General features: G+C 46.2%; 1 protein-coding gene across 2 annotated transcripts in view; it reads left to right on the top strand.

The window, feature by feature from the left end:
• Positions 1-17,217, top strand: part of LOC134983111 (zinc finger protein ZFP2-like) — a 120,961-nt gene that overhangs the window by 73,023 nt on the left and 30,721 nt on the right. For both annotated transcript variants that reach the window (XM_063948826.1, XM_063948825.1), the window contains exon 6: positions 7,249-7,470. In XM_063948826.1, coding sequence (XP_063804896.1) covers positions 7,249-7,470 — 222 coding nt within the window. The remainder of the gene's footprint in view (positions 1-7,248; positions 7,471-17,217) is intronic.

Here is a 17,217-nt window from a genome sequence, read left to right as displayed (position 1 = left end):
AATTACTGAACAAATACCTCAAAGTGCCCAGTTTTCAAATGGAAACTCTTCGTTCCATTGTCCTGGCCATGCGGCCTGGGGATTTTATGGTGTCCCTGGATTTACAGGATGCTAACCTCCATGTACCTATAGCACCCTGTCATCACAATACCTCTAATTTGCTGTCCTCCGTCAGCATTTCCAGTTCCAGGCCATACCCTTTGGCCTTTCCACAGCCCCCAGGGTGTTCACCAAACTCATGGCGGTGGTGGCTGCTCATCTTAACAGACAATCCGGAATCCGGATACTCCCTTACCTGGACAACCTCCTCCTTCTTGCACATTCTCCACCATCATCTCCTGGTGACAATGTCATTCATTCAGAGCCACGGATGGTTCGATCACCTGGGCCAAGTCCTCTCTATCCTGTCTCAGAGGATGCTCCATCTCAGAGCTCTGCTGGATGCTCATGTGCAATGCATCTTTCTTCCTCTGGAGAAAATTGCAGCACTACGATTGCGCATTCACAACCTACTCCACAGTCGCAGAGCCTCTTTACACTCAGCAATGCAAACCCTGGGCTCCATAGTATCTGCCTTCGACATGGTGGAATCTGCCCAATTCCACTCCAGGCCTCTCCAGTGCCTGATATTCGCCAGGTGGAATGGACAACCCAGGCAGATCAAATCTCAGACAATGGGCCTAATTCAGAGTTGATCGCAGCAGCAAATTTGTTAGCAGTTGTGCAAAACCATGGGGGTCATTCCGAGTTAATCGCTCGCTGCCGTTTTCGCATCATAGCGATCAGGCTAAAAACCGGCTGTTCTGCGCATGCGTATGGGCCGCAGAGCGCACGCGCAAAGTTTTTTCACACAAAACTAAGCAATTTTACACAGGGGCGAACAACGCTTTTCTGTCGCTCTGCTGATCGGTGTGTGATTGACAGGAAGTGGGTGTTTCTGGGCGGAAACTGACCGTTTTCCGGGAGTGTGCTAAAAAACGCAGGAGTGGCTGGGTAAACGGGGGAGTGGCTGGCCAAACGCAGGGCGTGTTTGTGACGTCAAAGCAGGAACTAAACAGACTGAGGTGATCGCAATCTAGGAGTAGGTCTGGAGCTACTCAGAAACTGCAGGAAAAGATTTTCGAGCAGTTCTGCTAATCTTTCGTTCACTATTCTGCTAAGCTAAGATACACTCCCAGAGGGCGGCGGCCTAGCGTTTGCAATGCTGCTAAAAGCAGCTAGCAAGCGATCAACTCGGAATGAGGGCCCATGTGCACTGCAGGGGGGGCAGATATAACATGTGCAGAGAGTTAGATTTGAATGGGGTGTGTTCAAACTGAAATCTAAATTGCAGTGTAAAAATAAAGCAGCCAGTATTTACCCTGCACAGAAACAATATAACCAACCCAAATCTAACTCTCTCTGCACATGTTATATCTGCCCTTCCCCTCTGCAGTGCACCTGGTTTTGCTCAACTGCTAACAAATTTTCTGCTGCGATCAACTCTGAATTACCCCCAATATTTCTGCCTCAGGATGTCCTGACGTCCCTCACCTGGTGGCTACAAACTACAGTGGCTTATATCACTTAGCCGCAATACAGAAAGTAGCTCCGATCTTTCCTGGGCATCTCCGTGATCTTCATTATGGGGATCCTCAACTGGGAAGCAGACTTCCTCATTTGACAGGATGTGCATGCCGGAGAGTGGTCTCTACACCCAGACAACTTTCAGCTTCTGGTGAACAATTATGGTCTTCCGGCTGTGGCCCTCGTGGCCTCCAGACACAACCACAAGGTACCTTGGTTCTTCGGGCCTTGCAGCAGCCTCCTTTTAAACCATTGGATGCTGTTGACCTCAAATTGTTGAACGCGAAAACTCTCTTTCTCTTAAGGTGTGTACACACGGTGATATCCTTGCTATGCCCGATTTTGACTATGCGATTTCCCTTGAACTCCCCCAGAGCCCAGAAACACAGATTTTGACTATATGTACTTTTGATTTTGTCTATGTACGATTTTGACTAACTGCCCTAGTGCTCTAGTACTTTGTACTAGATAGTACACTAGATAGTCAAGATTGACTTGCCTGCACAGTCTGTCTAGCCTTGCGATACCGGGACCGCACATGGGGATTGAATCGGTATTGCAAGCTGCCTAGCACCTTGCAATTTCCACTAACATTCCTTGTGATTTTGACTATATAGTCAAAATCGAAAGGATAAATCTCACCGTGTGTACACACCTTAAGCCATCACCTCAGCCGGCAGAGTATCTGACTTGGGGGCACTCTCTTGCAGACCCCCCCTTTGATTTGTCATCGTGATAGGGCTGTCCTTAGGACTAAGCAGGGATACCTTCCTAAGGTGGTATCCGAGATCCATATCAACAAGGAAATTGTGGTAACGGCCTTCCATACACCTGGCCTTTCACCTGAAGAATCTTCGTTGTATGTGGTCTGTGCACTAAAGATCTACGTGGACCGTACCAGGTCCATTAGGAAAACAGATTCCTTGTTTGTCCTCATTGGCTCCGCTTCACCATATCACAGGCCTACACGCAAGCAGATCTTCCAGTACCAAGTACAGTCTCTGCTCACTTTACTCGCTCTGTGGGACCTTTGTGGGCAGCCGGCCGTGGTGCGTCTGCTGAACAACTATGCAAGGACCCGCTAAGTGATCTACTGCCTTCACATTTCTTAGGTTCTATGCCTTGGATACGTTTTTTACTCTCAGGATGCAACCTTGGGCCGCAATGTCCTCCTTTCAGCTTAGAAGCATTCCCTCCCTATTACAACTGCTATGGGACATCCCCAAGGTTAACCCTATGGAGACTATGGACCCTGAAGAAGAAAAAAAGTTATGGTAAAACTTACCTTTGTTAACTTTTTCTTCAAGGTCCATAGGATCCACATGGTGCCCACCCTGATGCACCTACCTTCAATGGGTTATTCTTCTCGGTCACCAGTTCCCATCTCCTGATTGTGAGAGTGTGTTTTCTGTGGGGGATATTCAATTGTTTGAAAAGTCAGTTGGGTGTCTGTTTTTCCTGTTTATTAGATAGGAAAACACTATATATATAGTTCAGGAAAGGCAGCCCCAATACTGACACTCCTGGCGCTGTGATAAATAATTCTACAAATATAGATGGAAATAAATATTCACACTCTTAAGAGGGCTTTAATCCACCTCAGCTGCACGTAATTAAGGGTTTGGTTAGAACCTCTATTAGGCTGACAGAAAAGACAATAAATAGGTGATTACTGCCCTTTTAGATGCTTATTCATACATCAATAAACAACAATAAAATGATAAAATTCCAAGGAGAGTGACAATATCAATTATTTGTTCCCTCCGTCATATGCATACAGTAGAACAAATAATTTGATTCCTATGGTAGTATTAAATAGCTTAGAAATAGTAACTATTTGGCAAACTCCCAGACGGTATCGTCCTCCAAAGAATGAAGACAGTGTATTTGAGTGAATTTGTAACAATGGTGTTCACGGCGGCTGCTTGTATCCCAATAATATCAATATTAGCTGATATACACCTCGGAGCTGGATGTATATAGTAGTGCTGCAATTGCCGGTGTCCCGGGTAATCATACCATTGTATAGTGCTTGGATAAATTAACTGTTTTCCCTTCCTGGTACCTCTAATTGTAATCAGCCGTGTGTATCTCCACTGTGAAGCCCTTTTTCCCCGATGGTGCTGCACTCACCGCTGGCGGGATTCTGGCTGGTCACGGGTACCTCCGTATGGTGTTTCCCAATAGCGGCAGGTGATCTGACTGCGGGTGCCGTTGTGCGCTCACAAGCGCCTGCTCACTATTGCTTTCCCTGGTGGTGGTAGTGATATCCACTACGGGAGCTGTTCCAGCTGTATAGACTTAGGGGGTCATTCCGACCTGATTGCACGCTACGTTTTATCGCTGTGGTGCGATCAGGTCAAAACTACGCATGCGTATGCACCGCAATGCGCACGCGCGTTGTACGGGTACAAAGCGGATCGTTGCTGAACGACGGATTTAACGAAGAATCCATTCGCACAGCCGATCGCAAGGAGATTGACAGGAAGAGGGCATTTGTGGGTAGCAACTGACCGTTTTCTGAGAGTGTTTGGAAAAAACGCAGGCGTTTGCAGGGCGGGTGTCTGACGTCAATTCCGGACACAAACAGGCTGAAGTGATTGGAGCGGCTGAGTAAGTTCTGGGCAACTCAGAAACTCCACAAAACATTTTTGTACAGGGCGGCTGCACAAGCGTTCACACACTTGCAAAGCAAAAATACACTCTCTTATAGGCGGCGACTATCTGATCGCAACGCTGCAAAAAAGTAGCTAGCGTGCAATCAACTCGGAATGACCCCCCTAGTCCAGCGGCAGGATCTATGTATAAGAGCTGTGGTGGGCTCAATAGGTGGTAGGAGGAGGTCTGGAGAAAATCAAGTGCTGCTCTGGTCAATGCGTTTCGTCCCACAATGCACTGGGACTTTCTCAAGACTGTCTTGAGAAAGTTCCAGATCCTGTCGCTGGACTAAGTCTGTACAGCCGGAACAGCTCCCGCAGCGGCTATCACTACCACCACCGGGAAAGCCATAGGGGGTCATTCCGACCCAATCGCTCGCTGCAGTTTCTCGCATAGTGAGCAGGCGCTTGTGAGCGGTCAGATCACCTGCCGCTATTGGGAAACACCATACGGAGGTACCCGTGACCAGCCAGAATCCCGCCAGCGGTGAGTGCACCACCACCGGGAAAAAGGGCTTTGCAGTGGAGATACACACGGCTGATTACAATTAGAGGTACCAGGAAGGGTAAATATACCATTGTATAAGTGCTTGGATAAATGAACTGATTAGCCGACACGCCGGCAATTGCAGCACTATTATATACATCCAGCTCCGAGGTGTATATCAGCTAATATTGATATTATTTGGATACTAACAGCCGCTGTGAAAACCATTGTTACAAATTCACTAAAATACACTGTCTTCATTCTTTGGAGGACGATACAGTCTGGGATAGTTACTATTTCCAAAGTATTTAATACTACCATAGGAATCAAATTATTTGTTCTACTGTATGCATATGAAGGAGAGAGCAAATAATTGATATTATCACTCTCCTTGGAATTTTATCATTTTATTGTTTATTGACGTATATTTTTGATGCATATTTCTGATTGTGATTACACAATAAATGTGATATTATATAATTACGGGCTTTCCTAATATTAATTCTGAATACTTACTCATTTCCGAGGACCAATGGTTACACAAAAAATCGAATATATATATATATATGTGTATGTATATTTTTTATGTAATATAAGTAATAAGCATCCACAAGCGTAGTAATCACCTATTTATTGTCTTTTCTATTAGATAGGAAAAAACAGAAACCCAACTGACTTTCCAAACAATAGAATACCCCCCCTGTGTGTACCATCCTTCCTTCTCTCCAGCTCCTGCTTTGGGCTTGTTAACTAAAACTGAATAGCCTGAACTGTGGGCGTGGTATGAGTGGAGAGGGACCCAGTGCATCCTGGGAGGCTCAAAGATTTGCTGTTAGGTGCCTGAATCCTAGTCTCCACCAAGCATACCCCAAGGTTAACCCTGTGGATCCTATGGACCCTTAAGAAGAAAAAGAGTTAACAAAGGAAAGTTTTACCATAACTCTTATTATTTCACTTGTTAAAGACATTTCAAGGGCTGTATCATACGGTTGTTTAATATTTTACTATTGTTTTAGATTATATTTGCCTCAACTACTTATTATACAGGGTGATTCAAAAGTCGCAGAACACCCTTTTGTTTTCAAAAACTGTGCAGGAAATGGGAAAACTCCAGTAAGGTATGGGTGAGGTGGGCTATCTTTTAGGGTATGTACCGAACATAGGCGCCATCTTGAAATCGGCCATCTTGAATCTTAGTCAGTTTTTTTTTTTCAAATGGGAAGGGGGTCGTGTAACATGTCAAACAACATGAGAATTTGCTGAAAAGTTTATTGCTGCAAACAGATTTGAAATAGCAGTTATGGTTCAAAATTTACAACACTTTTTTTGTTGCAGGTAACTGAAGATGATTTTGACAAAAGAGGAGAGAATTGAGGTCATTTTGATGTCTGGAGAACAAAGTTTCCGTTCCATAGCTGCAGATTTTAACAACTGGCACCCAAAAAGACCTCCAATTTCACTAACACTGTCAGGTGCCTAATTTCCAAATTCCGAAAAATTGGGACTGTGGCTGACAAGTCACGGAGTGGTCGACCAAAAAGTGCTACTGACGAGATAACCTCAACAATGGTTTTGGCATCCTTCGTGAAGAGCCCACAACGCAGCACACAACGTTTGTCAGCAGAATGTGGAATCAGCCAGTCATCGATCGTACAAATCCTTCATGCCCATTGATGGCATACATTCAAGATCCAGCTATGTGAAATTGGAGGTCTGCCGGTTGTTAAAAAATCTGCAGCTTTGACACGGAAACATAGTTTTCCAGACATCAAAACAACAAAAAAAGTGTTGTAACTTTTGAACCATAACTGCGATTTTAAATGTTTGCAGCAATAAATTTTTCAGCAAATTCTGATGTTGTTTGACATGTTACACGACCCCCTTTCCATTTGAAAAAAAATTACTTAGATTCAAGATGGCCGATTTCAAGATGGCGCCCATGTTCGGTATATACCCTAAAAGATAGCCCACCTCACCCATACCTTACTGGAGTATTCAGTTTTCCCATTTCCTGCACAGTTTTTGAAAAAAAAGGGTGTACTGCGACTTTTGAATCACCCTGTATTTGTGACCAACATTTTTAGAACCGTTATTCTAGGAATCATATACACAATATTGTGTAATAATGTATTCATTTACCTGTGACTTATAGTTATTCTTTTTTTAAATAACCATTTATGTATAGAAAATCTAGTGCACAGTACTAGTTACCAGTTATCTGGCTGGTGCCCTGTTAGATACACACACCTTTTTAATCACATAACCTCACGGCTTGTGTGCCTTCACGGGTTAAGCTATAACTTAGCTCAATCGCGCTCATCTCAGACATGTGATTACTCCAATCTCTACCTGTGATGTTGGCAGGTGTGAGCAGGAATTAGCAAATGCGGCTCTACTGTACTTGGCTGGTTAGAGTATCAACCACAGCACAAGAGGCTCCTATGGGGCCACACAAGCTAAGCGCATTCCCCAACAGTATATGCTTTTACTCAATGCAGATAGAAAATATCTATTTCCATAGATGGATTTTATTTCCAGCAGATGGATGCAGAAGCAGGAATACCTCGGAGGGACGTCTCCTCTTATCTTCAGATTATAAAATAGAAGATAACATTGAACAAGATTCTCCAGGACAAAATCTTGTTAAAATAAATATACATCCAGTGTTGGACAGTGGAGATACGTCATCTGATCCCTCTAATCATAAAGATTGTTCTGCTGATACGTTAGATGATGTTACACATAGAACAAGCCCTACAGGTGCTAATACGTTCCCCTGTTCTGAATGTGGTAAATGTTTCTTACATTTTTCACTCTTTGTTAGACATCAGAAAACTCACACAGGTGAGAAACAATTTCCATGTTCTGAGTGTGGGAAATGTTTCAAACATAAATCACAGCTTATTGGACATCTTAGAGTTCACACAGGTGAGAAACCGTTCTCTTGTTCTGACTGTGGGAAATGTTTTGCACAGAAGTCCGCTCTTGTTACACATCAGGGAATTCACACAGGTGAGAGGCCATTTCCATGCTCTGAGTGTGGGAAATGTTTTAGACGTAAATCACGTCTTGTTCTACATCAGAGTACTCACACAGGTGAGAAGCCATATTCATGCTCTGAGTGCGAAAAATGTTTTATATATAAATCAGAGCTTGTTAAACATCAAAGGTCTCATACAGGTGATAAGCTAGTTCCATGCTTTGATTGTGGGAAATATTTCACTCATAAAGCAGGTCTTCTAAGACATCAGAGAACTCACACAGGTCTGAAGCCATTTCCATGTTCTGTGTGTGGGAAATGTTTTTCACATAAATCCGATATTGCTGTACATCAGAGAAGCCACACAGGTGAGAAGCCATTTCCATGCTCTGAGTGTGGGAAATGTTTTACTCAGAAAGTAGGTCTTATAAGACATCAGAGAAGTCACACAGGTGAGAAGCCATATCCATGTTCTGTGTGTAGCAAATATTTTACACGTAAATCAGCTCTTGTCAGTCATCAAAGAATTCACACAGGTGAGAAGCCATTTTCATGTTCTGTGTGTAGCAAATATTTTACACATAAATCAGCTCTTGTCAATCATCAGAGATCTCACACAGGTGAGAAGCCATTTCCATGTTCTGAGTGTGATAAATGTTTTACACAGAAATCAGGTCTTGTTGTACATCAGAGAAGTCATACAGGTGAGAAGCCGTTTCCATGCTCTGAGTGTGAGAAATGTTTTACAGATAAATCAGTTCTTCTTGTACATCAGAGAACTCACACAGGTGAGAAGCTGTTTCCATGCTCTGAGTGTGGGAAATGTTTTACACATAAATCTGCTTTTGTCAGACATCAGAGTATTCATACTGGGGAGAAGCCATATTCATGCTCTGAGTGTGGAAAATGTTTTACACTAAAAACAACCCTTGTTGTACATCAGAGAATTCACACAGGAAAAAAACAATTACCATGAGGTGATAGACAACATAGGGTTGCAGCAATAATCTAAATAATATGAAAGATTGTAATACTATTACTGTAAATGATAAATTGGTGTAAACATATATTTACTAATTGTATTGACGTACCGGATTTTTAGAGGACTTTTTAAAGCTTCACTCACACAGTATATTAACGTTATCATTTAATTACCATGTACAGGCATCGGTGGAATGTCTCATCAACATAAGACCGTATAACAGTTTCTTTCTATTAGACATTGGCCATAACTCTGCATAGTGATAAGATCACATTGTTGTTATACATTGTTCTTAATAAAGTGTGTCTGTTTATCCTTTATGAAAGGTTGTGGAGTTTTGGACCTAGCTCCACCAAATTTGTCATGGTGTGTAGTGTGACCAGGATTTGATTTTTTTGATTATGTCAGGGCCACACATTGTCACACCCTCATACACATATACTGTCACACTTGCATACATAATATACACACTCTATCACACTTTCCTATGTAACATAAACACACACAATCACACTCATACATAATATACACACGCTATCACAGTTTCCTATATAATATAAACACACACACGATCACACTCATACATAATATACACACACTGTCATATTTGTATAACATATACACACACTGTCACAGTCTCCTATAATATACTGTACACACACTGTCACAGTCTCAGGTAATGTCAGGGATAACTGCTAGAATCTCACGGATGGATGATGAGGTACAACCACAAAAGCTCTAGCTGAAGTTCATAAATAAATGATGGCGTCATCTGTGTGTAAGCAGAACAATCCTGTGTCCCAATTCCAACAGCCCTATAGTGGTCCTAACTCTGCAGAACTGTAGTTATCTCTTCCAACGTGCTGTTATATCACTTTCTCTTACGTCCTAGAGGATGCTGGGGTTCCATTTAGTACCATGGGGTATAGACTGGTCCACTAGAAGCCACTGGCACTTGAAGAGTTTAATATTGTGGGCTGGCCCCTCCCTCTATGCCCCTCCTACCAGACTCAGTTTAGAAAATGTGCCCGGAGGAGCCGGTCACAGCTAGGGGAGCTGCTAGGAGTTTTCTTAGTTTTTGTTGTTTTCTAGAGTTTGTTATTTTACAGGGAGACTGCTGGAAGGGGGAGTAGGAACCAACTTAATGGAGAGTTAATGGTTCTCTACTCCGCTGACAGGACACTGAGCTCCTGAGGGTGCTAATCGCAAGCCCACAAGGCGACCGCTCACTCCCGTAGCGCGGCCGCCACCCCCTAACAGCCGGAAGATAGAAGAGGGGTGAGTACAGTGCCGATGTCCCGGTTAGTGGGTCGCCGCTGGGTATGGCGGCACAAGGGTTGGAGCGCAGCTCTGACAGTCTGCGCTCCTGGAAGTCTCAGCTACATAACAAATGTAGACGCTGGAGGGGCGTCCTGAGCCAGCACATTAACCCTACACTGGTCACATAGTTAACAGGGGCTAATCCCGCTGTTACCACACAAAATCCTCAGGCAAGTATAAAGAATAAGTGTGGGAAGCCACTCGCCATTACAGGGGGCGGGGCTTCCTCTCAGAGCAGATCCAGCACTCACCAGCGCCATTTTCTCCCTGCAGATCAGAAGGAAGAGACGCTGACAGGGAGCGCTGGCCTCCACATAACTCCAGCATACCTCTGCGGCGCCAGGGTGTTATAGACAGGGGGGAAGTGTAATACCAGTACTAACTACCCTATTAAGGTTAGTTAGTCAGCACCGGGCTTTTATCATAATATCTGCCTACAGGGGCGCGGTGTGGCTGGTTCCTCATACTCTGTGACTCTCTGAAGGTCCTCTGGGGGAAACTGTCTGACATTTTCCTGTATGTGTATCCACTTTACCATGTCTAAGGACTCTGTGTCCTGTGCTGCAGAGTGTGTATCTTCTCCTGAGGAGTCTATTCCATGTACTCAGGACTGCAGTATACTGTCTCAGCCTTCTGAAACGGAACCCTCGTGGGTGGATTCTTTAAGGGGAATGATATCCCAGATTTCATCTAGGATGTCACATACTGAGAAAGAGACGCAGTTTTTGAGAAAATCTGTGGAGGGTTTGACATTCTCAGCCCCCACTGCTTCGTCTAAGAACCCACCTACATACCCGCAAAAACGTCCACTTGCCCAGATAATGTAAGCTGACACTGATACCGACTCTGATACTGGGGGACGGTGATGGGGATATGCAGGGGGGGATGTATCCCTTGCTAAAGGGGTGCAGTTAATGATTGAAGCCATTACGGATGTTTTGCATATTACTGAGAAGGAACCTGAGCAGGAAGAGGAAACTTATTTTACTGTAAATAAGAAATCCTCGCTTACCTTCCCTGCTCTAAGGAGTTAAACTCCTTGTTTGAAAAATCCTAGGAAAACCCGGAGAAAAAATTCCAGATCCCTAAAAGAATTCTCATTGCTTTCCCTTTCCCTGAAGAGGATAGAAAGAAGTGGGAAAACCCACCTATAGTAGACGCTTCTGTATCTAGGTTGTCTAAAAAGGTGGTTTTACCTGTCCCTGGTTCAACCGCCTGAAAGGAGCCGGCTGACCGTAAGATTGAGACTACGCTCAAATCACTATACATTGCTACAGGCGTGGATTTAAGGCCCACTATTGCTTGTGCATGGATTTCTAAGGCCATAGTAAAGTGGTCAGGCACATTGCTAGAGGACTTAGATACTATGGATAGGAGTGACATTGAATTGTTTTTACGTCACATACAGGCTTCTGCAGGTTTCATGGTGGAGGCCATGAAGGACATTGGCCTGCTTAATGCGAGGGCTACAGCCATGGCAGTGTCGGCACGTAGAGTACTCTGGCTACGCCAATGGACTGCGGATGCAGAATCCAAGAAAAGTGTGGAGCAACCTAGCCTTCACTGGTCTGGCCCTGTTTGGGGATGCACTGGATGCGTGGATATCCACGGCAACTGCAGGTAAGTCAACCTTTCTTCCCTCCACAGCTCCCCCGGCTCGGAAATCTTATCCTACTCCTTCACTGCAGTCCTTTTTGGACCACAAAATTTAAAAAATCCAAAGGCCCCCACCTTCTTTAGAGGAGGTCGGGGAAAATCCAGAAAACCTGCACCAACAGGTTCCCAGGAACAGAAACCAAGTTCTGCTTCCTCAAAATCTTCAGCATGACGGTGGACCTCCCTGCCTGGAGATCGGGCAGGTGGGAGCGAGACTAAAAGATTTCAGTCACGTCTGGGCGTCATCGTGCCTAGACCCCTGGGTAAAATATATTGTTGCCCAGGGGTACAGACAGGAGTTTCAGGAACTCCCACCTCACAGATTCTTCAAATCAGGCTTACCAGCTTTGCTAACAGAAAGTACTATCCTACAGGAAGCCATTCAAATGTTGGTACGAACAGATGTAATTGATCCAGTTCCACCTCACCTAACACACAAGGGTTATTACTCCAACCTGTTTGCGGTTCCGAAACCGGACGGTTCGGTAAGACCAATATTGAACCTAAAGTCATTGAACCCCTACTTAAAGGTATTCAAATTCAAGATGGAGTCGCTGAGAGCAGTGATCTCAGGTCTGGAGGAGGGGGAATTCCTGGTATCCCTGGATATCAAGGATGTGTACCTTCACATTCCGATCTGGCCGCCTCATCAGGCTTACCTACGGTTTGCACTACAGGACTGTCCCTATCAGTTCCAGACATTGCCATTTGGCCTCTCCGCAGCACCAAGTGTATTCACCAAGGTCATGGCGGAGATGATATTCCTCCACAAGCAGGGAGTGAACATAATTACATATTTAGACGATCTACTGATAAAGGCATCTTCCAGGGAGAGACTGTTGCTGAGTATTGCTCTCTCAACTCAACTACTTCAAGATCACGGGTGGATCCTTACCTTCCAAAGTCACATTTGGAGCCGACAAGAAGAATGCCCTTCCTGGGGATGATTCTCGACACGGAAGTGCAGAGGGTGTTTCTACCGGTGGAGAAAGCGTTGGTGATCCAATCAGTGGTCCGGGATGTCCTGAGGCCAGCCCGGGTATCTGTTCATCAGTGCATTCCCCATTCTGGCTAAGATGGTAGCCTCCTACGAGGCTCTACAGTACGGAAGATTCCATGCACGGTTCTTCCAGCTGGATCTCTTGGACAAGTGGTCGGGATCACATCTCCACATGCACCAGCGGATACGCCTGTCACCAAAAGTGAGAATTTCATTCCTCTGGTGGCTCCAAACTTCTCACCTACTCGAGGGATGCAGGTTCGGGTTTCAGAATTGGATTCTTCTAACCACGGATGCAAGTCTCAGAGGTTGGGGAGCAGTCACCCAGGGGGGAAACTTCCAAGGAAGGTGTTCAAGTCAGGAATCTCTCCTTCCAATAAACGTTCTGGAACTGAGGGCCATATACAACGTCCTACTACAAGCGGCACATCTTCTGCAAGATCAAGCCATTCAGATTTAGTCAGACAACATCACAGCGGTGTCCTACATAAACAGGCAGGGCGGAACGAAGAGCAGAGCTGCAATGTCAGAGGTAACAAGAATCCTCTGGGCAGAAAGACACGCGGTGGCGTTGTCAGCGATCTTCATTTCGGGAGTGGACAACTGGAAAGCGGACTTCCTCAGCAGACACGATCTCCATCCAGGACAATGGGGCCTCCACCCGGAGATATTCGCAGAGGTAACAAGCCGATGGGGCGTACCTCAGAAAGACATGATGGCCTCTCGCCTCAACAAGAAGCTTCGGAGGTACAGTTCCAGGTCATGAGACCCACAAGCAGTGTCGGTGGACGCCCTGGTAACTTCGTGGGTGTTCCAGTCAGTGTATGTGTTCCCTTCTCTTCCACTCATCCCAAGGATTCCAAAACGAATTAATAAAAAGAACGAGCGTTCAGGTGATCCTCATTGCTCCAGACTGGCCAAGACGGGCTTGGTACACGGATCTTCTGGAATTACTGCTGGAGGATCCGAGGCGTCTTCCTCTTCGCGAGGACCTTCTACAACAGGGGCCGCTCGCCTATCAAGACTTACCGCGGCTATGTTTGACGGCATGGAGTTTGAACGCCAGATCTTAGCTCGGAAGGGCATTCCAGACAAGGTCATTCCTACTCTGATCCAAGTTAGGAAGGGAGTAACGTCTAAGCATTACCATCGGATTTGGAAGAAGTATGTGTCTTGGTGTGAATCCGAGAAGTTTCCAACGGTGGAGTTTCAACTGGGACGTTTTCTCCTCTTTCTGCAAGCGGGTGTGGATGTGGGCCTACGCTTGGGCTTCATAAAGGTCCAGATTTCGGCCTTGTCCATTTTCTTCCAGAAACAATTGGCTGCTCTCCCTGAGATTCAGACATTCTTGAAAGGAGTTCTGCACATCCACCACCCCACTTTGTGCCTCCTACGGCACCCTGGGATCTTAATGTGGTGCTGCAGGTCCTGCAATTGGATTGGTTCGAACCTTTACAGGAGGTAGATGTAAAGTTTCCTACATGGAAGGCGGTCATACTGTTGGCATTGACATCTGCAAGACGTGTGTCAGAATTGGGGGCATTGTCGCACAAGAGCCCCTACTTGATTTTCCATGAGGATAGAGCTGAGCTCAGAACTTCCAAAGGTTGTATCGGCTTTCCATATCAACCAACCTATTGTGGTGCCAGTGGCTACGGACACCTCAATTACCTCAAAGTCCTTGGATGTTGTGCAGGCTTTGTAGATATATGTGAAGCGAACTGCTCATCACAGGAAGTCGGACGCACTATTTGTTCTCTATGATCCCAACAAGGTTGGGTGTCCTGCTTCTAAGCAGACAATTTCTTGCTGGCTCAGTCTTGCTATCCAGCATGCTTATTCTACGGCTGGATTGCCGATTCCAAAATCGGTTCAGGCCCACTCTACCCGTAAGGTGGGTTCTTCCTGGGCGGCTGCCCGAGGTGTCTCGGCTCTTCAGCTTTGCAGAGCAGCTACTTGGTCAGGGTTAAACACGTTTGCTATGTTCTACAAATTCGATACTTTGGCCTCTGAGGACCGAAAGTTTGGTCAGTCTGTTCTGCAGGAACCTCAGCACTCTCCCTCCCGTACTGGGAGCTTTGGTAGATCCCCATGGTATTAAATGGAACCCCAGCATCTTCTAGGACATAAGAGAAAATAGGATTTTATATACCTACCGGTAAATAATTTTCTCGTAGTCAGTAAAGGATGCTGGGCGCACGCGCAGTACTTCGTATTCCTGCATTGTTACTTGGTTAAGTATTGTTGGTTCAGCCGTTGCTGAATCGTTTCATGTTGGTTAGCTTGGCTTTCCTTTTGTTCTGTGTGAGCTGGTGTGAATCTCACCACTATCTGTGTATTTCCTTCTCTCAAAGTTTGTCCGTCTCCTCGGCCACAGTTTCTAGACTGAGTCTGGTAGGAGGGGCATAGAGGGAGTGGCCAGCCCACACTATTAAACTCTTAAAGTGCCAGTGGCTCCTAGTGGACCCGTCTATACCCCATGGTACTAAATGTAACCCCAGCATTCTCTACGGACTATGAGAAAAGGATTTACCGGTAGGTATATAAAATCCTATTTTCTATATCATCCTCTAGGGGGCACAGAAGAGATGCTACGCTGGGTAGAGGTTGGGGATGTCTGTCACTGCGCTAATCTCTTATCCCGCATCCTCCTCTGTCACTGCACTAACCTCTTATCCCGCACCCTCCTCTGTCACTGCACTAATTTCTTATCCCGCACCCTCCTCTATCACTGCGCTAATCTCTTATCCCGCACCCTCCTCTGTCACTGTGCTAATCTCTTATCCCGCACCCCCTTCTGTCACTGCGCTAATCTCTTATCCCGCACCCTCCTCTGTCACTGCACTAATTTCTTATCCCGCACCCTCCTCCGTCACTGTGCTAATCTCTTATCCCGCTCCCTCCTGTCACTGCACTAATCTCTTATCCCGCACCCTCCTGTCACTGCACTAATCTCTTATCCCGCACCCTCCTCTGTCACTGCACTAATCTCTTATACCGCACCCTCCTCTGTCACTGCACTAATCTCTTATCCCGCGCCCTCCTCTGTCACTGCACTAATCTCTTATCCCGCACCCTCCTCTGTCACTGCGCCAGTCTCTTATCCCGCACCCTCCTCTGTCACTGCGCTTATCTCTTATCCCGCACCCTCCTCTGTCACTGCACTAATCTCTTATCCCCCACCCTTCTCTGTCACTGCACTAATCTCTTATCCCGCACCCTCCTCTCTGTCACTGCACTAATCTCTTATCCTGCACCCTCCTCTGTCACTGCACTAATCTCTTATCCCGCACCCTCCTCTGTCACTGCGCTAATCTCTTATCCCGCACCCTCCTATGTCACTGCGCTAATCTCTTATCCTGCACCCTCCTCTGTCACTGTGCTAATCTCTTATCCCGCACCCTCCTCTGTCACTGCACTAATCTCTTATCCCGCACCTTCCTCTGTCACTGCGCTAATCTCTTATCCTGCACCCTTCTCTGTCACTGCGCTAATCTCTTATCCCGCACCCTCCTCTGTCACTGCACTAATCTCTTATCCCGCACCCTCCTCTGTCACTGCACTAATCTCTTATCCCGCACCCTTCTCTGTCACTCCACTAATCTCTTATCCCGCACCCTCCTCTGTCACTGCACTAATCTCTTATCCCGCACCCTTCTCTGTCACTGCACTAATCTCTTATACCGCACCCTCCTCTGTCACTGCGCTAATCTCTTATCCCGCACCCTCCTCTGTCACTGCACTAATCTCTTATCCCGCACCCTCCTGTCACTGCACTAATCTCTTATCCCGCACCCTCCTGTCACTGCACCAATCTCTTATCCCGCACCCTCCTGTCACTGCACCAATCTCTTATCCCGCACCCTCCTCTGTCACTGCGCCAGTCTCTTATCCCACACCCTCCTCAGTCACTGCGCTAGTCTCTTATCGCGCACCCTCCTCTGTCACTGCACTAATCTCTTATCCCGCATCCTCCACTGTCACTGCGCTAATCTCTTATCCCGCACCCTCCTCTGTCACTGCGCTAATCTCTTATCCCGCACCCTCCTCTGTCACTGCGCTAATCTCTTATCCCGCACCCTCCTCTGTCACTGCACTAATCTCTTATCCCGCACCCTCCTCTGTCACTGCGCCAGTCTCTTATCCCACACCCTCCTCTGTCACTGCGCTAGTCTCTTATCCCGCACCCTCCTCTGTCACTGCACTAATCTCTTATCCCGCATCCTCCACTGTCACTGCGCTAATCTCTTATCCCGCACCCTCCTCTGTCACTGCGCTAATCTCTTATCCCGCACCCTCCTCTGTCACTGCACTAATCTCTTATCCCGCACCCTCCTCTGTCACTGCGCCAGTCTCTTATCCCACACCCTCCTCTGTCACTGCGCTAGTCTCTTATCCCGCACCCTCCTCTGTCACTGCGCTAATCTCTTATCCCGCACCCTCCTCTGTCACTGCGCTAATCTCTTATCCTGCACCCTCCTCTGTCACTGCACTAATCTCTTATCCCGCACCCTCCTCTGTCACTGCGCTAATCTCTTATCCCGCATCCTCCACTGTCACTGCGCTAAT

The sequence above is a fragment of the Pseudophryne corroboree genome (assembly GCF_028390025.1).
Source record: "Pseudophryne corroboree isolate aPseCor3 chromosome 3 unlocalized genomic scaffold, aPseCor3.hap2 SUPER_3_unloc_1, whole genome shotgun sequence".
Classification (NCBI taxonomy): domain Eukaryota; kingdom Metazoa; phylum Chordata; class Amphibia; order Anura; family Myobatrachidae; genus Pseudophryne; species Pseudophryne corroboree.
Note: the sequence above shows the minus strand (reverse complement) of the source record. Positions and strands in the feature narration are given on the sequence as shown.